At 38.3% G+C, this 24493-nt stretch overlaps 1 protein-coding gene across 1 annotated transcript in view; it reads left to right on the top strand.

Annotated features, from left to right (window-relative positions):
• The window catches only part of OXR1 (oxidation resistance 1), a 442087-nt gene extending 425919 nt beyond the window's left edge, over positions 1-16168 (top strand). Inside the window, exon 19 of the mRNA XM_075495115.1 lies at positions 15304-16168. Coding sequence (XP_075351230.1) covers positions 15304-15367 — 64 coding nt within the window. The 3' untranslated portion in view covers positions 15368-16168. The remainder of the gene's footprint in view (positions 1-15303) is intronic.
• Positions 16169-24493: the final 8325 nt, after the last annotated feature.

The following is a 24493-nucleotide window of genomic DNA, read 5'->3' on the forward strand; positions in this document are numbered from 1 at the left end:
TGTTTTACGTGCAAAGTGAGAAGGTCGTTTGGGGCTCGCTCTCCCTTTGAAATGTTTCATTTCTTCTTGAGTGTGTTGCTTGAAGTTCCTTGTACCTACAGGTTTCTATGGCTGCTTGCTTTCTACAACCCATGATATAAGCTCAAGGCAATCATTCTCCAACAATATGGACAGGGAGCGCCCAGTCTGTCCTGGGCAATCTTCTCGTACGCCCAGTTCAAAGTCAATTTGTTGCTGGTACTTAGTGCAAAGCCTGAGATGAATCACCCATGTTCTCGCTCATGAAATATTCCTCAGTTTAGTTGTTGCCTTAATCTAAGCTAAGGTTCTCCTAACTGAAAAGGTATCTGTGTATTCTTCATGTCTGGAACAGTGGAGCACTCTAATAATGTAAATGACTGGTATATCTGGAAGAAATGGTATCACAACACATCATGTCTTGCGCCTCTGTCCTCCCACTCCAGTATCCTAAAGTGGCTTTTTATGACAAGTGTTGCAAAACAGAAGCCAGTGTGAAACATGCTTCTGAGCAAAGTAACTCTGTGAAGCAGAAAGTTAGAACCAGAGAACAAAAGGTTAGTTTTCTTGTAGAAAAGATAACAGCTTGAACCTCTCTCCCTCTTCTCTCCCCACATTAGAAAAGGGTGCACTAGTGAGGTTAGGTCAGTACACAGATGTTTTAAATTAGTGGTTTCTAAACAAGGAAGTGACAATTATTTGTTATGATTATTTGTCAAATAATCACATCTGTACTTAATTACCATGTATGTGCCAGTGTTTGCATTTCTCAGTAGGCTGAATTCAGTGAGACTAGCTTTAGATGGTAAATTGTGAGCCCACATTTTAATGGGCACAAAAAATTTAAGACAGTATACATTGTGTTAAAAGTTATAAATAAAAGTGCCATATAGCCCTAATCACTCCTTATCTTTCATTTGCAATGTTTATGAAACACAGCAATGAATATTACATAGTCTCTGTGATGTGGGTTTCTCTCATTCTCAGTGTCTTTTTATCAGATAAATTTTGGTCTTACTGTTTTATTACCAAATAGTGTTCTCTCTGTTAATACATACATAGCCTCACTATACTGTGGTCAGGCTAACATTTTCACTATTGATCTTATTTAATTATGTTTCTTTCTTCTATCATTGCATGCAGCCCATTTCTTTAGAAACACAAGTTTTCACCAATGGTTTAATTTCCAAGGTCAGCTGCAGTCTTACATTAAGCGTCACAAACTCAGCTTTTGAATATCAAAGAAAAGATCTTTCAATGCTCATTTGAATAAAAATAGAGATTTTTCTTTGACATTGTTCTCCTTTAGAAATTCTTGTCTCAGATTCCATCCAAAAGTATATCTGGGGAAAGGGAAATTGTAAGTATGCCTTTACATGAGTGTTTGTTTGCCCCAGAGGTGTTTGTGCTGTCATCTCTTAAAGTGCTTGAGTTTAGGAGTCACTCAGGGTCCAGGAAAACATAACACGCGCTTGAATTATTCCAAGGCTTTGGACTGAATCCTTGGAGTATGTGCAATGTTGTCTTCCTCGCTCAGAAAGAACGCTTTCCCAGCTGTGTTGGGGGTTTTAACACCCCGTTATGTCATTCCTACATGTCTTACAGGGAGCAGGGAGCAGGGGGAGATGTGTATCACCATCCTGTTCGTGGTCATAGAGCATGTCTGTGACAAATACAGATGGGGAGACTTGGTGGGAGTCCCTGGCTGGAGGAATGCCTCCGTGCTTTGGGCTTGTCTTTCAGTGCCATGTTTCCGTGTGGGGTCACACTTTGGCAGAGTCACGCTGCCTTACACGGTGGGAAGTTTGGGGTGTTGCTGTTCAGCCCCATCCATGTATCTTTGCCTTCTTTTGGTATCTTTAAATGAACTCATTCAAGGGAGAGCAATTTGGCCTCTCTGTCTCAGACCCCACTGTCTAAACCCTTTCTAGCCCAGAGCTGCGATACAGCCGCTGTGCTACCCAGCAGGCCCACATGCATGTGGCTTCTGCACGATTTCCCTTTGGGAGCAGCGATCAGACAGAGGCTTCAGAATAAAATAGTGGGTAACGTAGCAATGGGAATAGCTACAGGAGAAAAAAAAAAAGAGGTTTTGCATAATATGTTGTGTATCTGTGGAATTAGCAACCAAACATAGAGAGCTGTGATATTCGTCACCTATAACAATGCAACCCCTCATTCGTCACGTATTTCCCCACTCTTTTTTAGGCAAGCTGGGGCACCAGGGATGATCCCATGTGCTCTCCTGTGCTAATCTTACTCCAGTGTCCAAAGGAACAGAATTAGCAGTGATCCTTGATCAACACAGAGTAAAGAGCCTCTTGTTTAAGTCTTTCTTTGGCATCTCAATTATCATATTTCTGGTTTTAAATGGTACTGTGCCAGCCTTAAAGTTGAAGGTGGAAAATTTGTAGCCTGGCAGTTGTCACCTTGCTGTTCAGCAAAGTGAATTCAAACCACCTAAGGCTGGAGTGAACCTAAAAATCCTGTATTCCAATCTCCTGAGCATGTGCTCTCATGAGTAGGTCATTGCTCCTAGCTAAACACCTATCTTTGTGCTCCTCTGTGCATACTTTGCAATTAGAGAGGGTGAGCTTTGCATTGGACTCAATTCTGTCCAAGGGAGCTAGGAGTTTAAGCATACCTATTGGACTGTTTTCCTGTGATTTAAATCAAGTATCTTTCACCAGGACTTGACATGCTCCCTGGTGCAAAGCACTTCATGATCCTGTTTGGATCATGTTATGGCCCCAATTATGACTCCATGTTATGGCCACAAAAGGTGTTACTGAATAATTTTAGGTGCATGAGAGCAGGTGATCTGAATCCTGAGACTTGTAGATTTGTATGCCTGAGTTCATTCTCGGTTTGAGCTTTGATGGAAATTATGTGGTCTGAATCCATTCACAGCTCAGCAGAAACAGCATCTCCCTTTCCAGAGGGAACAAATTGATGCATAAGGCAGAGAAGCATTACGCTAAGAGCAAAAGGGAAGGGTGAAATTTGTCTTGTAGTGTTAATCAGATCTCTTCAGAAGCTTTGCATGAATGAAATATTAAAAATCATGAGCTTTAATCTGCTAGGGGAAAATGAAAGATACATTGTCTACTTTCCTTTCTGCTCAGGATGAGTATTTCAACAGATATAACAGAATATGGTCACTTAGGTGGCAGCTAGTATTAATCAGCAAATTATACCTGAATACAAAACTACAGACTGAAGGTAAAACATACATTATCATGGTAGAATTCAACCTGAGCAGCTGCTTGTGCTGTCTTCTTGAATATATTTAAATGTCACATTTTTTGAAATGATAGATGCCTTTTATTAAATTAATGAGTTGCAGTAAATATGGGAAGTTCTATTACTTCCCATATTGTCAGATAGAAAAGAATTAATCCCAAAGTCAAAATCTGGTGAATACTTAGATTATAAAGATTGTGAATGAATTAAGGCAAATGACCTCATATAAATAAATACGTAATGCCTTAAGGGACTTTAACTTCTCAAAGCTGAAATTGATTATGAGTCAAATAATCCAAAATAAAATTTAAACAGAAAAATATGATTCATGTCTGAAAATGCAAAAGAAAACTTTACTGGATTCCTCAGAAACCACAATCTGGAAAAAAAAGTCTAGACTGATTAAAAAATCCAAATTATAAGCATAACAATCTGGTGTAGAGAGGAAATGGAATTATCTAAGTTGAATTTGATAGCAATGGCTATAAAAGAAGAGTCAGGAATTGGAGACAATGATTATTCTTTTGTGAAGCATATACCTGGAATGAAACATCAAGGATACTATTGAAATGAAAAAATGAAAGGAAAAGTATTAGCTAAGCAAAGTAAAGTAGAACTCAAAGGAATTTTCATACACTATGTTAGAAACAAGGAAAATTGGAATACTAGTATTAGATTCAATAATAATGCAGAAAATTTGAAAGTGTTAATTTAATTATTATTTATCTTTAGGATAAAAGAATGGGATTGTATCACATAATGGTACATATGTACTTTCTTTTCTACTAGAATCTTAGCAGGATGTCATAAGATAATTAGTAAATTTAAGGTATTTTCAAATTACTGTTCCAATAAACTGTGTCCAAGAGATTTAAAAGATATGGCTTGGGACCTGTCTCATTTATTCATATTTATTTTCAGTAAACCAGGGAACACTGAGAAAAAAATCCAAACTAAGCTAATGTCAAGCCAAAATTGGGATATGGAAAAATCTGAATAATTCATAGACCTGTCATCACAACTTTGATAAATGATGGTATGGTAATCTATTAATAAACAATTAAGGGGGAGGGAGGGCAGTAAAACTAACAATAGTCAGCATGGGCTGGTAGATCTATTCATATTAAGGTTGTATAATCACTTTGGTCAATAGACAGAATATTAATGACACAGTATATTGAATGTTCTATTAAATATTTGAATTATTAAACCATTGTGGTTTCTTTTAGGAAACTAGAGTGTTACAAACTATGTATTTTAAATGGATTAAACCCTGACTAAATGTGAATGGAAATTGGGATTTATTACTGGCATAGAAGGGGAGCTTGTGTTAAAATGCATTTTGTTGGAATGGTTCTTGGACCCAGGCTTTTAAAAATTATCATAAATGACTTGCAAGAAACATAAAGTCATCAATGATTTCAGTTACATATGATTCCAAGCTTAGGTGAGAGATAAACTGACTGGAGTGATGTGGATCACCTTGTAGATGAGAGCTAATCTATGGTATGCAACTCTATTTCATGGCCAAAGGAGAAATGCATATTTACAGGAACCAAAAAAGTAGGTCATGGTTACAATATTGATGACTTCTTGGAGGAGCAAAGACTAAATTGACTTGGTCATGGTGGATAAGCACAGTCAGTTCACTGTAAAGTCTTGAAGCTTTTTTCTGACCGAAGCTGTTAATGCAATCTTTATCTTTTATAAACAAAGCTAGATATTAAGGAGGAGTAGGTACATAATGTACAGCTTAGTATTTCATGCTTCTGCACTCTTCATAGATATTCTTATTTAGTATACAAAATTTAAGTAAGATATTGAAATATTGCATGAGGCTCCAAAAACAACTCAGAGTGTAATTAATTGTTTGAAAAGTTATACTTTATAGTGAGAGATTGAAAGATAGACCGTTTGTCAAGGAGAAATTTACATGGTGATTGATCACTGTTTTTTTTAAGTATTCTATAAGAAGAGCTCTATTTCACTAGTGGATGGCTGTATTATAACAGAAAAAGATATTATAAAATCAAATGGATAGAACTCAATAGTAGGCAAATTCACTTTAAAATAAAATATCAATACTTATGAGTGAGAGATATGAAAACTTGAATATTTATGTATAAGAGCAATATGATAATGTAATGTGATATACAGAAGTAATATGATAGTTGGATATGATAACAGAAAAGTTAAGCAATAATGAGAAATTCTCAAAGGTTATAAAAAATCTCTGTCTCTGGACATTTAAAAATCGTACTTGTTCATCAGCAAGTTTCAGTTACAACACACCTTCATGAAGTCATATGGCCAAGATTGTGTAGTAGGCCATTCTTCACAATCATAGTAGCCTATGTTTGCATCTATGACTTGGTGAAAGCAAGGCCTTGGTCAAGCTAAACAAATCAGAAAAGCAGTTGTCTTTTCATGACAAAACTAGACTTTCTGATTGAATGTTACTAATACTCACTAATAAAGATATGGGGCTCTTCAGTGTTCACACACAACTCTAAAATGCCTGCTAGAACTACTGTTAAAATACATTATAATTCTTTATATGATTTGAACTTCAACTGCAACTTCTCTAAGGTGAAAACTGGCAATTTCTAACAGCATTATAATTTTAATTACAAACACTCTAGAAGTATAAATCCTTAAAGCTGAAATTGTATATTATGCAGTCTTGTTTTCTTCATGTTTATGCGACCTTGCCCAGTCACTGTGGTCTGAGCATAATTACTCTAATCACACAGTTTCTGATGTGTCCTGGTTTTTCCCCTGTGTGCCATATATTTGTTCTGATGACACAAAGGGCATCGGATTTAGTTTGTGAAAGACCTCTTGAGTGTTTTAAAACTTTCTCATTGGTACAGTGGTTGTCATTACAAAATGGTACCTAATATATCACTCCCTCCTATACTTCCAACAGAAAATAACTGTATTTGTTGGCAGATGTTGATTTAATTGCTCCCAATAGCACTTCCTTCATGTAATGCAATTTTAGGGCCAAAATTTGCCCTCAGATGAACTTGTCTTCAGTGGTTTTGAGCATCCAGTTGGCTTCTAACACTAGCAGCCTCTTTCAAAGATAAATGTTATGCTTCTATTTGGAGCTCTCTTTTAATCTTGGCAGATGCAGGGGTATGCTCTGTCTTGATACATGTGTGCGCCAGTCGCTGGCCTGGTGCACCAGCAGCCAGCATCAACTAATACACTAAAGAAAATGCAATGCCTTTACAGGCTTTTAGGGAAGCATGCTCAGAAACAACCCCTTCACCCTTTTTACAGATGTAATACTGGTTCCTGAAGTACTTCTTGGAAAGACATTGGTGGAAACATTTCTAAATAAGGTAGATGGGCTTTCTGTTGTGTCAGTGTCGTCCCTAGTTCTAGCTACATGTGGAGGGTCACTGGATACCGCTGACTGTGGGAATGTGTCAGCCCTGTCATTCAAGCCAGGGTGCCCTCGGCTCTTGTTCTCCCAGGGAAGTAGCTTCTAAGGTCACTTGCCTATGCCATCTTCCCAGAAGGCAGGCAGCCTAGTACCGGAGGCATCATGACACTGAAGAGGCACAGGTCCAGAGGGCAGCAGCCTGTTCAGTTGCAGGAGGAAAGGAAAAAAGCTCAAACGCCTAGAAAGTAAACATAAAAAAAGAAAAATTAATTGTAGGTCTCCCAGAAGGGAGTTTATCAGAATTCTCTCTCTTCCAGTTTACTCTTTCCATAGTTTGAACAAAAGCAAGCATTCAAGCAAGCCAGAAAAAAAACCTTGGAAAAGCTCAATTGCACAGCCAGCTTCACTTATGCCTCCCCTTGTTCCCAATGAATGTACACGCATGATGAGTTACATCAGCGTATGGCACACTGTTTTTACAGGATTTCTCCTTGAATCTGACTATATTCCGAGGGGGATTTTTCTGAAGGGTGTGGATGCTTTTTAAGGATTGAAAATCTCCCTTGGGGAAGTTTTCATGTCAGCTAAACAATCTATAGAAGTGTACAAGTGTTCTGCATTAGAGTTTCTGCATAGGCTTATGCATGCACAACTGTGATTACTACATTTACTTCTCTCACTTTTTTTTTTTCCTTTGGATTTCAGGCTCTAAAATATTTTTGCTAGCATAATTTTGCAAATACTTCCAAGTTTGAATCTTTGAGATTATTTCTCTTCCCAAAAAAAGACACTACCAGTGCCAACACAGTTCATGGATGGCTGGATGTTATTAAAGTTGGAATTTATCCTTTTTTTATGATGATACTGACAGCTCAATGTTAAGAATTGAAAAATAACGTTTTAATTCTATTTTTTATCTACCTGTTTGAACTTTGACAAGTTCAATTAGTTTGACTGCTGCTGCATATATCTTTTTCTACTTAAATCTTTGTTGAAAAGAAAGGAGAATTTATTCCATGTTCTCTGTAAAGCACCGCCTGGTTATTATCCCAACAATTGTTATTGCAAGTTTACAGTATTCTCTGAATTCTGAAAAGTGAATACATGAAGAGAGTATTTGCATGGCACATTATGCATTAGATGAAATCTCAGTTCTTGCTTCTCTCATTTCCATCTTCCAGTACATCAGGTCTTTGATTTGAACCTGCATGCTACAATTGCTGTTTTGAGTTTCCGTAACGGAGACCCCCATATTGCAACAGGCTTCATTCAAACCAGGATACTAACGTGACTCCTGTTAACTAACTGCAAACACCTCTGACAGCTTCTTGGTTCATTGCCAGCCATGTTGCTGTGGGAGATTCCTTCTTACAAGTCATGCTGGGGTTCTGCACTCTCCCACCTGCTCGTGACGGCTCCTTGCACGCCTGGGTCCCTTGTCCCTTATGCCATGCTCTGGAGGTGGTAGGGCTGAGCATGATGATGTAGTGCCAACCATTTAGTGTTCTGCTTGCTGTCATAATACTGTTCCATGAAACAGTGTCTTTTGGTATTAAGTCTCCTCAATTTAACAACAGCAAAGAAACAAGGCAGCTCACTAACTAGAAACAAAATGGAGCTGCGAAAAGCATATTTGGCTAAGTTACAGTGCTGCTACTAACCTTAGCACTGAATATATTGCTTCAGACCTCCTGTCTTCAGTTCATTAGCCAAAACTGTTCTGACACAAGAATGGTTTTGGTATGTTTCTATCTCGCAGCCCTTGTTTCTGTCAGTTTTGATGTTGTTGCTATGTATAAAATCAAACCGAGTCTTGTTTTATAATCCCAGTGTTGTCTGTGGAATCTGAGCAGTGCAAGAGCTCCATTAGCAATGTTATTCTTCTCTATGGTCACTGTCACACTCAATTTAGCTCCAGTTTTATTTTTTTGCCATAAAACAGCATTCATGGTCACAGTAATTCTGTTACCACAATGATCTGAGAGCCAGTAAAGGACATTAATGAATTATAAAGAAGTACGTGATTTAGTTTGCAGTCCCCAGAGGATGCTTCACCTGAGGTGGGACAACTGCAGGCTGTGTCAGTAAGTGTCCAGCCCTGGGGCTGACCACAACTCAGTGGGCTGTCTGAGAGTGGTCTGCTTTGATTGGGCATCAACTCACAGGCTGTCAGGGGCTGAGAGTCCTGAAGTGATGGCAGGACAGAAAAGACTGTTTGTTCAGAGGGCTCTGGGAAGGAATTGCAGACTGGACTTTGCTGGTAAGGAGAGCTCTATTGAGAAGAGGAGCTTTAAGATAAGGCAGTTCCCCAATCCCCAGTAAAATACACTTTCCAAATGGCATAAAACACATGGATTGAAAACACATGTTCATGGTCATCTATCTGTCCCTCTAGTGATAGGTGAACACTGTTCTGCATGAAAGTCCAGCATCTTGTTATGCTTCTATGAAAAGATCATCATCTTACTGGCAACCAAAGGGCATGCATCCTGTCCCCTTAGCTGTCTGTGTGTGCCTCCTAGCTCTTGGGCACTCTGTCACTTTGAATCCCCTGTTGCTTGCAGTAGAAGGGGAAGAGTGAGAATGGCTTGGCATTTGACCAAGGCTCTGGCTGAAATTAATGATGGCTCAGAGACTGATATGGTAGAAAACTCCTTTTTCTTGTCTTCACCAGGGAGGATAAAGAGAAGTTGGTCCAATGATATGACTGGAAGGCATTGTAAAAAATGTCAGATTATGAATGACTCCTATGAACTGTTACTGTATTGCTGGGCCTAGGAATAAGATCCACATTAGTATATGGTCAGTTGGTCTTCCTATGGGATCAGTAATGACTCAGGCATAGATAAAAGACAAAAGAAAACTGAAGCCCCTACTTTCCTATTTTCATATATATCTAAAAGACATGTAATTTAAAAACAACTTTGAATTAGTGCATTAGAGGATGCAGTATCAATAAGGCAAACTCACAGTCAAGGCCTTATTGTGCTGTTCACTGACAAGCAGAAGACAAGAAATCAATTCCTGCTTCAAAAGTGCAAGGCAGGCAGTCATTACAGCATACCTCCAGCCTACTTGTTCTTGAAGGCTTCCATAACAGGCAATTGTGGGAGAACGGATGAAAATACTTGATATGTCTAGTAAGTTAAAAAGTAACGTTACATGTTCTTCCTGATCCTTTCCATGTTAGGCCCATGAGCTTTACAAAGGTGAGCGATAAAAGTTGGAAGTTTTCTATTTCAAACTACCACAATCTCCTGGCTTTCATTCCAACATTTTGCCCTCCCTCTGAAATATTGTAAACATGATCATATAGAAGTCGCTTTCTCCAAGAATCGAACATTCTAGTCTCTTCCACAGATTTTGGATTGGGAGAAGAGGGAATAAAGCCACATAGAATCATAGAATCATTTAGGTTGGAAAAGACCTTTAAGATCATCAAGTCCAACCATAACCTAGCACTGCCAAGTCCACCACTAAACCATGTCCCTAAGCACCACATCTACATGTCTTTTCAATACCTCCAGGGATAGTGACTCAACCACTTCCCTGGGCAGCCTGTTCCAAGGCTTGACAACCCTTTTGGTGAAGACATTTTTTCCTACTATCCAATCTAAACCTCCCCTGCCACAACTTGAGGCCATTTCCTCTTGTCCTATCCCTTGTTACTTGCGAGAAGAGACCGACCCCCACCTCACTACAACCTCCTTTCAGGTAGTTGTAGAGAGCGATATGGTCTCCCCCGAGCCTCTGTTTCCCCAGGCTAAACAACCCCAGTTCCCTCAGCCGCTCCTCATCAGACTTGTGCTCCAGACCCTTCACCAGCTTCGTTGCCCTTCTCTGGACAAGCTCCAGCATCTCAATGTCTCTCTTGTAGTGAGGGGCCTAAAACTGAACACAGTATTCGAGGTGCGGCCTCACCAGTGCTGAGTACAGGGGGACAATCACTTCCCTAGTCCTGCTGGCCACACTATTGCTGATACAAGCCAGGATGCTATTGGTGTTCTTGGCCACCTGGGCACACTGCTGGCTCATATTCAGGCGGCTGTCGACCAACACCCCCAGGTCCTTTTCTGCCGGGCAGCTTTCCAGCCACTCTTCCCCATGCCTGTAGCATTGCATGGGGTTGTTGTGGCCCAAGTGCAGGACCCAGCACTTAGCCTTGTTGAACCTCATGCCATTGTCCTCGGCCCATCAATCCAACCTGTCTGGATCCCTCTGTAGAGCCTTCCTCCCCTCAAGCAGATCAACACTCCCACACAACTTGGTGTCATCTGCAAACTTACTGAGGGTGCTCTCGATCCCCTCATCCAGATCACTGATAAAAATACTAAACAGAACTGGCCCCAATACTGAGCCCTGGGGAACACCACTTGTGACCGGCCACCAACTGGATTTAACTCCATTCACAACTCTCTGGGCCCAGCCATCCAGCCAGTTTTTTACCCATGGAAGAATATAGCTGTCCAAGCCATGAGCAGCCAGATTCTCCAGGAGAATGCTGTGGGAAACAGTGTCAAAGGCTTTACTAAAGTCTAGGGAGACAACATCCACAGCCTTTCCCTCATCCACTAGGCAGGTCACCTTGTCGTAGAAGGAGATCAGGTTAGTCAAGCAGGACTTGCCTTTCATAAACCCATGCTGACTGGGCCTGATCACCTCGTTGTCCTGTACATGTCATGTAATGGCACTCACAATGATCTGCTCCATAACCTTCCCCAGCACCGAGGTCAGACTGACAGGCCTGCAGTTCCCCGGATCCTCCTTCTGGCCCTTCTTGTAGATGGGCATCACATTTGCTAAGCTCCAGTCAACTGGGACCTCCCCGGTTAGCCAGGACTGCTGATAAAGGATTGAAAGTGGCTTGGTGAGCACTTCTGCCAGCTCCCTCAGTACCCTTGGGTGGACCCCATGCAGTCCCACAGACTTGTGCATGTCTAAGTGGTGTAGCAGTTTGCTAACCATTTCCCCTTGGATGATGGGGGCTTCATTACACATTAAGAGCCTGACACTTGGGACGTGATGGCAGAGTGCTGGCTTCTCCAGATGTGAGGAGATAGAGTGGGCAGTTGTGTATTGAACTGACAAAGAGAAGCTCTGCAGAAAAGCTGAAGAGGTGGCAATGATGAATGCAAAAACCTGAATTTGCAAACTGAGAGTCGATCCTCACCCTTGCTCTACATATCCTTTGAAGCTTTGGTTAACTCACTGATAAGTCCCTCTCTGTTCCTCAGTTGTCCACCTGTGAAGTCATCCACTCACATTGTTCTTTTAGTCTTTATCAGTTATTGGGGAAAAGTTATCTTATGTGGTTGCCATTTAAGATAGAAGATGTTTTAGGCAACAGAATGATACTATCTCCTCCCTTCCATTCTCCAAGCACCAACAAAAAAACCAACAACAAAATCAGAACCCAAAACATACATTTTTCAGAATCTAGAAATTATAGAATTAATGTTCCTGAATGTATATACATTATAATATTGTTTTTAATAATGTAATCTTTCCTTCATAAGTTGTCACCATTATTAAATGCAATGGAAGTCAGTGTCTGAAAATGAAGTTCTATTAAGGAGGTGTATGTGGCCTCATCAGTTGTAAAAATGGGAAAATACCATTTTTGGTATGGACAGAGATCTGAAGTACAAAGAAATGGTCCAAAGGCCATCAAAGTTGGATTTCTGCAGCATATAGATGGATAGATGGAGATATGCTTCCACAAGCTGATTCATTTCTTCCAGCTTAAGCATGAACCTTAAGGTGAATTGTTTGGTGGATGTGTTTGTGCCTTAGTATTGACTACAGAAGAAACCTAGAGGACTAGATTTTGATTAGACACTTAACTTTGAGATGGCACAAGTTGTTTAAGTTAAACCTTATCCTAAATGACAAAGTGGCCTTAGATAGTAGAATGTGAACATTCATTTTACAGAAACTATTTTATAGAGAAGACCATTCTTCAAATCCTATGCTCCCTATACCAGGAATTCTCTTTAATTTAATCTGTGGAGCTCTCAGCACCTTGTAGGCATTATATTGATGAATGAATAATAACAAAATAATGCTTCTTTTTCCTGTGAGTTAGTATTAGCATAAAGTAGTAATATTTTATGGTAAGTAAATTATTCTTTCTGCTGTACAATCAGCCAGTGCAGAAACTTGACAACAAGAACCACTGAGAGATGCATGTTTCAGAACTTCATTCAAAAACAAGCTATAAGAAGGTTTTTATTTTTTAAATATTTTTTTCCTGTTGTTGTTCTGCAGAATATGAATAAAATTACTCAGTGGAGGAATTCTTAACAGATGGTTACCATTTCAGCCTCAGATGGCAGAAAGCCCTAGAACCAAGCAATTACAGAGTTCTTTGACGCAGAGCCAGCTGAACAGATTTTAATAATTTCTTCCAAATTGGAGACACCTGGCCCCCCAGAAAGTGCTGCAAGCTGGGCGATGGAGCTGTGCAACAGAAATATATTCCTGATGTCACCAGCAAGTTTTTGGTGACAAAATCATGAAGACCAATAAGAAACAATTTAAAAATTACCTTCTTTGTTTTCTACTATTAATGCAATGAAACATTGCAAATGGCCCAGTAAAATAATTTTAAAAATACTCTGAGGCAAGATTGTATTGTTTTGATTTTCCATTACTGCAAATGTTTTACCTCTCTTCAAAGAATGCTCTACAGGATATGGATACTCAACAACACCAGCTTTTATTGCTCACCTTTATAAAGCTCATGGGCCTAACCCGGAAAGGATCAGGAAGCACATGTAAAATGTTACTTTGTCTTACTTACTCTTATTCTATTTTCTTGGTGTAACTCCTGCCTTTGGAAGATTTAAAAATATTCCCCTAGATGCAATACATGCCTAAGAGAAGCCATTATGCCAAACCCACTAGTATGACACTTCTGTGGCAGCTATCCTGCATGGAGAGAAAAGGAAAGGGGCGGCCTAAATTATTGCTGAGATTTAGCTTCATCTGAGCCACCACCAAATTATTCCATTCTTTTCTCATTCATTCAGCTCTGTCTCTGCTATGATTAGGTCATGTCTATCTCATGCTCAGCAAAGCCCTGTCACAATCCTGTCCATGTCTCTAGTACAAGTGAGCTGAAGCAAGCTACTTGCATGGCTCTGGCATGTGATATTAGTACTATGTGTGGTACAAGTACTCTGCAGGGCATCTGTTAAATTAGTCTGCTCTGCTGGCTAACAGCTCTGGTCTAATGACCCAATATTGTGTAATAAAGTTGAGAAATTATAAAGGAATTTTATAATGTGGTTGTTGGACTTCATAATCCAGGAGTTCCCCTCCAATCCTGTGGTCCAGTTTCTCTTAAAACTTCTCTGTTTCTTGGTACGATGCATTAAGTAAGGTAATTGTGCCTGTGTTTGTAGAATATCGGTATTCTCTGGAGTTTGAAGTGTGAGTGTAGGAGCATAGGAGGGAGTGTACAAAATGCTAAATATTCCAAGTGAATCTGGTGAATTAATTTGTCTGCATTAATAAATTTAAATGTGACCACTGAACCTATCTTTGGTGCATTTACTAATTATCTATGTGCTAAAGAAATTACTGTTTTACAAATAATGTACCCTCCTTCACCCCAGCACCAGAACAGCATTGCTGAAGACCTTAGTTTTCTAAAAAGGAACAAAAACCACAAATAAAATAACCTTCATTTTCTCAGTTGAGAGTATTTTGAACTGTAGTGAAATGGAGTAAGGAGAAGTGAGGAGGAAGAAGTGTAATGATTTTCTTTATGAAGGGGTACCTCTTAGTCCAAACTGAACATTTAAATGGCTAACGCTTGCATCCCGAGGCTTTCTCTACATACACAGTATGGCCAGGATAATGCATTTTCTAGCTTGGCTACTTTTATGTGTTTAGAATCAGATTTCATTTTCAGGAAGATCAAAATCAGAAAAGCTCCCTGTGTGTAAGATACACAAACCCAGTACAGACATCACACACCCTTCTGGTTTTCCTTGTCCAAATTGTATTTGACTGATTTATGTTATGTTATCATATACAATAGCTTTTTACAATGTATATCTGGCAAAGTTATCCATAAAATTGAATAAAATAAACTTTATAATGCAATAATTCAGTTTTGGTTTGAGATTTGGGAATTACTTCCATTTAAGTGTACTGCTTTTCACAATACAATCTATTCAATCGCATGCTTTTCCTATTCATTGGAACAACCTCAGTAACACAGTAGATTTGTGCTCAGTGCATAGTAACTTAATTTGATCTTTTTGTTTCCTACAAAAAGAAATCAGTAGAATCAAATGTATTTGTGACCATTTTTACTGTCAGAACAAAGTGAGGCTGGAGGGCAAGCAAGCACTTCATTTCATTCTAATGTCTTGTAGAGGATACTTTCACATAACAGGCAAAATGTATACAAATATTTAAGCACAGTTACACTGCAGTCTATTTTCAGACCATTTTTCACCTTCCCTGTAAACAGACAAACAAAACATCAGGAAAACTGACTGGAGAAACAGTTTGTCTCTAGTCCTCCTAAATCCTTAAAACTCTTCCTCAGCGTTTGCTCCTTTATTGCTTAATGCTTTCCTTTCACCCCTGCAATTTCTGTAAGGTAAGTTAGAGTGGTTTGTTTCTGTTCCCAGGCTTGGACATTTTCAGACTGCGGGATGGCAAGACCCAGATGATGTCAGCCATGCTGGGATCTGATGAAGTGCCGTGCTGCTGCAAAAGCAGGGAGTTAAAGGTGAATGCCTGTGCTTCCTGATGCAGAAGATAGTGCTGCTGAAAGAAAAGCATTTGGAAATGCCCGTTAAGAGAAAAAGGATTATGAAGCAATTAGTGATTTGTTCTGTCAATGAGCTGCAGTTAATGGTGCATATAAGTGGAAAGAACGTGCAGCCTTTAGCTTTCTGCTTGAAGCACAGCTTCACTCAAAAAAAGGGTGAAGGAGGGAGGGGTTGAAAAAGAAACTTCTTTGTGCCTTTGCAGCATTTCAGATTGGTAAAGATAATTGGGAAATGGTAGTTATAGACAGGTGTCAGGCATGGAGGGGGAGGAGGAAGATTTATGCTTTAATTAGGAAATACAGTTGCAGTTGCCATTGTGTAGTGAAAGGCAGTTGCTATGAAAATAAGAGCAGCTACTGCTTGTGAAATCTGACAATGTTATGACTTCAAACTAGAGCAAAGAGAGAAGTAAAAAATATGCAAAGTTAAAGATACTTGCATTTTTTTGTTATGGTACTTTGTAACAGACACTGACTGGCAAATATAATGAATTCTGATTTCGTTTGAAAGAACTAAACTAATTACTAAAGAACCTCTGTGAGATCACAATATAATATGGACAAATAAATGGTATGTTTAATTCTAGGACAGCATTTATATAACATCAGAGTATGAGCTATTAGACTGCATGAAATGAAACACTACTGGTCAAGCAATGTATTTTGTTTTTTATTGTGGTATTTTTATCATTATAGTTGTGGTGGTTCACAAATTCTTTTCTCAGTGTCTATTAATCTTCTGCTTCTTACATAAAACCATCCTGAAACAGCTGTTTAAACTGTTTAGTCTTTTGCTTTCCTTGCTGGCTTTTCTGAGTTACAGTACTGTTTCAGTTATTGCCATTATTTATCAATAAGTGAAGTCAATCTTCTGTGGCAGAATGGTTACATTGAAGTCCCTTACAAGATCATACAGACCCTTATCTTGACTACAAGAATGACTGATTATAGACTGAGGTGAAGATCACGTCCCATCTTACTCTTAGGTGCTCTTTATTCTTGCAGGTGTTAGCATTTGTATGTGTAGGTCTCCTGCCTTCTGTGTGGTTATGATATGTGATTGAGAAGTACTTTCCTACCATGTGGTTTTGGTTCTCTTTGTTTTTTGTCCTTTGTTGGAACTGCTCCTCTTTTTTCATTATTTTTCTTGATCCCCTGTTCCAAGCACTGCTTGATCTCTCTGCTGTCACTGTGTCTTTGCTCAGAGTCAAAGAAAAGAGAGGTTGATGTGCTAAGACCAGACAGCCCATTGACTCCACCTCCACCAACTTCATCTCCTTTACTAGGGCCAAACCCAGATGTCTCAGAAGGAATTTCAGAACAGAGAAAACATATAGTGATATACTCAGTCAGTGATTTAGGCATTCCAAAATATTCTTCCAGCCTCCACTATTTTGTGGCTCAAGAACTTCCTGAGCTCGCAGCTATGTGTCTAAGTACAAAGACAATCGAAAGAAGAGGGAAAATACATTATTAATTTTTGCCTAGTAACATTACAATAAAACCACACTACCAAAGTGAAACATATGCATTTCACACATGCTCTTAACAAGGGCTTAAGTAGATTATTCTAGCCATGGCAGTAAAGGTGGTGGCGGGCTACTGCTATGTGCCCTGATCTTCTGCTGTAAATTACTGACACCATAGCATGGGCAGCAGAAGAGAAGATATTTGACACAACTCTGATACTCTGCTAGCACCTTTTCTGAAGCTGCCTTTTGTTGTTTGATGTAACTGAGCTGTGATGGCTGAAGAGGGGGCAGACTGAGTTTTCAGACATATCTGCTATCTCCATGACGATTTTCAGCACAGGATCAGTTAGGACAGCTGAGTGTGATGATGGCTTAACACTGCTGCCTAATCCAAGGAAGCCCTAACTTCCAAAGTAGGAGACTCAAGCTCAAAAGCACTCTTGATGTGAGCTCCTGCATCCAACTTGAGCTAAGCTGGATGAAAGAACAAACATCTGGATTCTCACTCGTATAAGCTGAGGCCTCTTGGAGACCTCTAGTCACCTTATGAAATTTTCAGCAGCCCAAACAGTGGTGATAAACTTCAGTAAAAACATATCTGTTACTTATTGGCATTTAAAACAGTTAGGGAGCATTATTTGGCAGTAAATCTACTGTGTTTCAACAGTAAACATGCTTTAGTAAATAACACATGCTTGTAAAACATCTGTGTATTACACAAATTTAAAGGCTAAAGGAGTTGTTAAAAATAGGCATGGACTTAATAAAAACCATTTTATGTCCAAATCCCTAATTAAACTGCTGTAGCCAATTTAGCATAACTTCAAACTCGTCCTGCCATGCCTTCTTTTACAACTGTATCACATTCCACCATAAAAGGAAAATCTCTGTTGATAAAGTTTGATATTCTTTAGCCTACTGGAGCCAAGCATAACTAAATCATATTTTCATTATATTTCACATTCTGCTTACTAATATTTGTACTATGTGACTAAGTTTCACTAGAAAAACAATCAGTGTACCCAGCAACAGAAGTAGAATGGAAAGGAGATTAAATTAAAAAGCTTGTTTCAATAGTGTAATTTATATAGACTAAAACAATGTAAATCTTAGACTGCCACGCTGTTCCTGCTTTCTCAGAAGAGCACCTACGGGTGTCCACTGCAGTACAAAATGATAATATTTGTATAGGTTTCTTCAACTCTGGCCTTAGCTATAAATATTTCAATAAATTTTTGTTTAAAATAGATTTATAGCTTTCATGTCTTGTTTCCATGACCTTCCCAGTTCGGTCACACTTTTGTCTCCTCTTTATATAAATGCCTTGGGTCATTTGCTTATTTAATCTGCATAGAATAATTCTATCTAAGCGTATTCAGATACTGCTGAGCTTTTTAAGAAAAGTGATCTATAAATCCCATGTGGAACCAACAGGGAGGTACCAGTTGCTACAAAAAAATTCTGCCTACTTCTGTAACCAGGTGGTACTTTGAAATCCCAATATTGTTTAGGCATTTATTTCTTGGAGCTTTTAAAGAGACATGAGAATATTTAGGCTTCTAATGTGGGCATTTCAGTTGGACAGGCTAAATATGAGACATGCTTGGCAGTTATTCAGATAGGATTATAACCTGGACAAGCGTTTGTTGGGACAGGCAAAAGATATTTTAGTTCTTGTTCTGATACTGTCACTGATTTGCTATCTTGCTCTGAAAAGCTCATGTCATCTCTGTATTGGTTCCTTTTCTACTTTTTGTCTGCCTTGGCTTTTTTTTTAAATTTCTTTTTTTTTTTTGAAACCTCATCAGGGTTGGGAGTGCCACATGCTAGCAGATTGTGAAGTACCTCACATAACCCTGTCCCAGTCGCCATACAGGATCAGCACTGTTCCTGCAGTACCATATGTAAACATCTGGGAATTCTCAAAATTAAAGTTCAAGGATCCAAAAGTATTAAAAATTGTTTTTCAAGTCAGTCAATCTGAACTAGTTTTTTCTTGGGAATTTTCAAAAGATATTTGTTATATTAGAGCACAGTTATCCAGTTATCATGACACCCGCAAACTGTCAGTCATTAAAATAATAAAGTCTCTTCTTCATGACAGAGTCCTCAACAGAAGGGTCTTTGGGGCTCCTGCTGGGTAAGGGAAAGAACCAACAAAGAACATACGGTGCTAAATTCTGGACATGGGATAATTCATCATACTAAGCAGGTTATACTTGCTTACAGAATTGCCTGGGTCAATGTTTTAGGAAAAGACAGTACCTCAGACAGAAAACAACTGTGGCATTCTGATATCCAAACTGATGATTCAAGTGTCAATGGAAGTAAAATTACACATCCCCAATCCTTTGTCAAGATCATGCTGTTCCAAGCGTCATACTGAATGGGCGACAGAGGTACAGAAGACAGGAAAGATCATGGGATTTTCCTGGTTTTGATGGCATTTTCAGAGAACCCTACTGTTGTGGTTTAGCCAGTAAACAAAAAAAGTTTTTCATGTGTATTTTACACTAGTTCCCAGCTGAGCACAATTTAAAAGTTGTATAAAGTTACAGAGTGTGTGTGTCAGTAGTTTTAAGGACAGCCTACCACACATTATGCTTGGACTGAAAATATCAGCTAGCTTTATAAAGAATTTGTGGCCCTCAGAAATAATGATTAGGTTTATTTTTGGTTTATTTTGGTTAAATTCAGGTTTATTTTTGCCTCTGAACTGCTCTGAAGAACTCCCTTAAATTTTCCAGAAGACAGGTGAGGTGGCTCTGACACCAAATCTGTCACTTTCATCAAGTCATTATAGATGGAGCAAGGAGAGAACACTTTACTGATCCTACCAGTAATTTCATTAACCAGTCGGTCCCTGAAAGCAAGATACTCAGCTAAATACAGTGGAACAGAATGGCTTATGCCCAAGATAATGCAATAACGTATAGAGACATTTTCATGCTCTTAACTAATTTAATGTCATTGTTTTATCCTAAAAGAGAAATTTCAGATAGCAGGACTCTGAGATGTCCGTCATGAAACATGATGGACACTGTAGCCTCCCATTTTGCAAGAAGGTTTCAAAAACCTAGAGGAAGGCACCACATTCAAACGTGGGTATCCTGCTTGTCGAGACGAAGTCTCAGCTCATTTGCAGTCCTGGGCACCAGGGCCCTCGGTCGATATCTGGATGTTTGGGTAGCTGTGTTGGAAGCAACTTCGGCACATAGGAAATGCAAGTGTTTCCCAGCACATCAGCAGTGGAGGCACATGGTTTTGCATGATTTAAACCTTGGGTTTAAACCTTGGGTTTAAATGCCTCACCTTAGCTCCAGCCCTTGTGTGCTCTACTGCAGGAAACACTTTAGCAGCAGAGGCTGGGACCAGTTTGACATCTGTCCAGAATTCCCTGGGCTAATAATATTTTATTACATTTTAGAGAACTCATAGCAAGGTACCTGGTACATAACGGGCCAGGGCAGGTGGACCAGACTGCAATAATGCACTACTATAAATTTTTTAGTAAATTGGATCCTATATGATGGCTATTACATTTTAATTACTGTGATTATTTTACAGGTATTTCAAACATAAATTGTGTCATCACAGCAGTGTTACTTATTGCTTAATTGAAATAAAAATGCCTTACTTATTTTTCTATCTTGGAAGAAAATCCTCCCCCATGCCCCCCTAAAATTTGCACAACATTTGTATAGAAATTATTACTCACAGTGGAATTGTATCTTAAAAGATTGGCCAGCTGGCTATGACTGCATTCTCGTCTCTGTAAGAGAAAAAACAGTCAGTGACTCAAATGTAAGCACATTGCTATTATAGACTAGATTAAAAATTTCTCTTCTACCTTTCATTTACCACTGTACAAAGAAAAAATACATATTATAAGGCATTATGACATTCAGATAGTAATAAAATTGATTTTTCCCAGCACACACTCTCTTTATTAATAGTTCCAAGTAAAATGTAATTATTTGTTTACCAATATGCCTTATTTAGTATTACCACAATTCATTACCTATTGAAGGAAAGAATAACGTATAAAAAACTTACACTAGCTAGCATAACTCTGATTAGATGCCTATATGGTCTACTGTCCAAACTGGTGAGATTATTTTTTCATATATACTTATTTCATATATATACATATTTTTCATATATGAAAAATACATATATTTTTCATATCTACTTAATATATATATACTTATATATTAGAAATAACTCCTGTTATTTCTAAAATAACAAGAGTCATAACCTGTTTTGGCAACCATGGTTCACTAGATGAGAACAAGAAAAGTTAAGTACAACAGATCCAGTATCTCAGGGGGATGTAGGCAAAGATTGTTTTATGGCATTTCATGCTGGAACATAGCATGTGAGTGGCTTTTATGCACGTTTGGAAGAGATTGTGGTCTGGGTTAGTAAGTATCACAGCAGGTCTACCTGTGATATGGCCGCTAATGTATGCATGGCCTTTGGGGCAGAGTATTTTCATCGTAAAGGAATGCTTGAGTAAGTGTTTGAATGCTGTTCCTTAGCATTTGTTTATTAGTATTACAAATACAAACCCACCTCTTATTCATATAATTTATGGGTTTTCTTTGTAGTGCTCAGTGGCAGAACTGTATTCTTACAGAATAGAATGGAAAACATAAAAATATCAAAACCAAAAGGGTTAAAGCATTTATCCAGTGCTCTATTGACAACAATGACTCTAAATATTTACCTCCAGGTACACTGCCTATAAAATGAAGCATTGTTTTCTCACATCCTTGAGGTTTTCAAGCTATTGTCATATATTGCTGCAAAGCTGTAGAAATAAGCCCTTTCCCAGCTCTTTCCCTTGCAAATGAATTTGAGCAATTCAGATGTATTATTAAACATTCATTTTTCTCCTTGTGTTGACTTCTTAAAAAATTTATTCCATGTTCTTGGATTAAGATTTTTTTTGTCACATAGGTAGATAGTTAGACATATAATTAAACTTAGACTGTGAGCTTGTACCTACAGTAGAAACATTCTATTATGTGCTTTTGGTTTTGGGCATGCATTGCTGTTCTTGAATCACTGCTATACATACTTGGAGTTTCAGACAGATAACCTTAGTTGTAAGGTATCAATGCTGCACCAGCAACATGTTGACTATGTGGCCAGAATTCACATGAGCAGCAACAATGAAGACAGTTTTTTCGTGTATTTAAAGTTGCCCATGACTATAAAAGGTTTGTTGCATCAGGGAACTAATGCTACCACCAATCATATTTCAAAAAATATTGCTGAACTTTCCTAGTCCTTATCTCTTTTATTAGAGGAACCTAATTCTTAGACAGGTTTCCTAGATGGAGATCTGGCTAGTGTTTTGGGCTGTTACATACAAAAGGCTTTATTTTTGTTAGCTATTGAATGACTTTGTCTAGTGATCAAGCCTGAGATTTGCCTCCCTTATTTTTATTAATCTAAACGAGTTAATGTAGTTTCACATACATAGATCACAAGGGGGTTTTTTTGCATGCTAGGTATCTTACAAGAAAAATAGAGTGGCAAGACTTAGAATGTTGATGAAGTGTTCTTTATGTTAAACATAGCGAAACAAATTTCTGTTCATGGGTGTGTGCATTTATGATTTAATAGCAATTAAATATGATTTAATTTTCAACCTTAAAGAGAAAGAAAAATCCCTTTTTTGCTAGTTATAATATGTCAATAGTTCTGGAAATTTGTAAAGCACTGCACCAGCTATGCTTTATTCCTCTGTTAGAGATACCACCTCAAAACAACAATCGTAGTCTGTGTACACTACCCTTTCTCCCTGTTTGCAACGTATACACAAATCTGGACTTAAATGACGGAAGAATTTGTTGTTGAGATACAATCTGTCTGGTTTTCCTCCAGAAGACCAGAATGCCACAAGGAGCCACTGAAAGAACTTCACTGTATCTTCTCACTGTCAGTGCTGCACAGCCCCAGCTCCACCCTGAAATATGATCTAGGACTTGTCAGAATTTAATTGATTATATTTGCATTTACACATGCACATGAATTTACTAACATAAATAGAATTTTGCTGCCTATGTGGACAAATAGCTGTTCATTGGTCTCCCAAGTATATCTTTCCTTAAGAAAAGCATTTTTTAAAATTTTTTTTCATGTAAAGGATTTTTTGCACTCATATCCAGACTAGAATAATTGAAAAATAAAACCCAACAATGACAGCATAACTTGTAATGAGCTTAGAAGAAGAGAAAACAGCTAAATGAAAGTTAATACTACGTTAAGTTTGAAAAATTAGATGCATATGCGTCAGGAGATTCTAGAAGTTGAATATCAAATCTTGTTTTTACAATTGATACATTTTAATTAATGGATAGGTTTGACTGTGTTTTAAGTTATCTGAACATGGTTTTGGTTTTCTTAGTTATATTACTACTGCTACTAATTTGGGCAGAGGCTGAACCTATGACGCACTGTACAGGAATGAAGAAGGCATGGTACTCTGCCAAGAAGAGCCTTTCTTAATTAAAAAATGTCTACATCAGTTTTTTGTGACAAAACAATGAAAATGCTAGACAAAAACATCACTTTTAAAGAAAACTAGGAGTAGAAAAAGATGGAAAAAATATGGAAACGTGTCTTCAAGACAAATACTGCAACTACCAAATTGTTGACCCTTGAGCAATATTAGGTTCAACAATAAATAGAACAATTTAACGTATTAGGGGCCTGACCCTATTGACATCAATAGAAAGAATTTCAAAGAATTTTGAGAGCTTTGGGTATGATCCAAAAGGTAAACTGATACTCCTGGGGGACAATTTTTGCATACCTCTTTTGGATTGACTTTTACACTGCTGTTGAAAATGTCATTTACCCTAGTATTAACATAAAGAACTAGTAGGGATCGTTTAGCAACTAGCAATTATATTTCATTCTAACAATTATTACAGAAATACTGTGCTTTTCATAAGACTCTAGGTGTTTCTTCCCTATAAATATTTAATAACACCTAATCTTGCAACACATAGTACATTAAATGGCTTTTGTCAAATACGTGTAGGAAGTAACTACATTTTTTCTGTAGAGGTATTTGCCTTTAAAATGACTTGTTAATTGTTTGTGGTTTTAGGCTTAAAGTCTACAAATACAATATAATATAATCTGAGCTTCTGGTCTTTCATCTGTGCTGATCTGTGCTCATACTGCAGTCTATTTTATTACAGAACTTGTAGTCTTGTTTAGTAAAGATTGTTATCAACTGTAATGTTACACATGGGTCAATAAGGGAAGAGCTTCACTGCCTGAAGGTCTCAGATTTGTTTTCTTCAAACCAAGAATGTCCTTGAAAACATTTTTATCTTACCATTATGCTCACTGTAAATCACTAGCCTGCAGTTTTAAAGTTTAAAAGCTGACAAGTTGGGACTTTGAAGCTGTCACCAAACTATTTCTCCACTCTTACTCATGATGGTTCAGAGTGCTAGTGTCTGTACAGGAGTGGTCAAGCTTTCCATGCTGATGAAAATGACATTACTGCATGAAAAGCAAGGTACTGCCCTGCTCTGCTTCCCTAGCATT

The sequence above is a fragment of the Mycteria americana genome, chromosome 2 (genome assembly GCF_035582795.1).
Source record: "Mycteria americana isolate JAX WOST 10 ecotype Jacksonville Zoo and Gardens chromosome 2, USCA_MyAme_1.0, whole genome shotgun sequence".
Classification (NCBI taxonomy): domain Eukaryota; kingdom Metazoa; phylum Chordata; class Aves; order Ciconiiformes; family Ciconiidae; genus Mycteria; species Mycteria americana.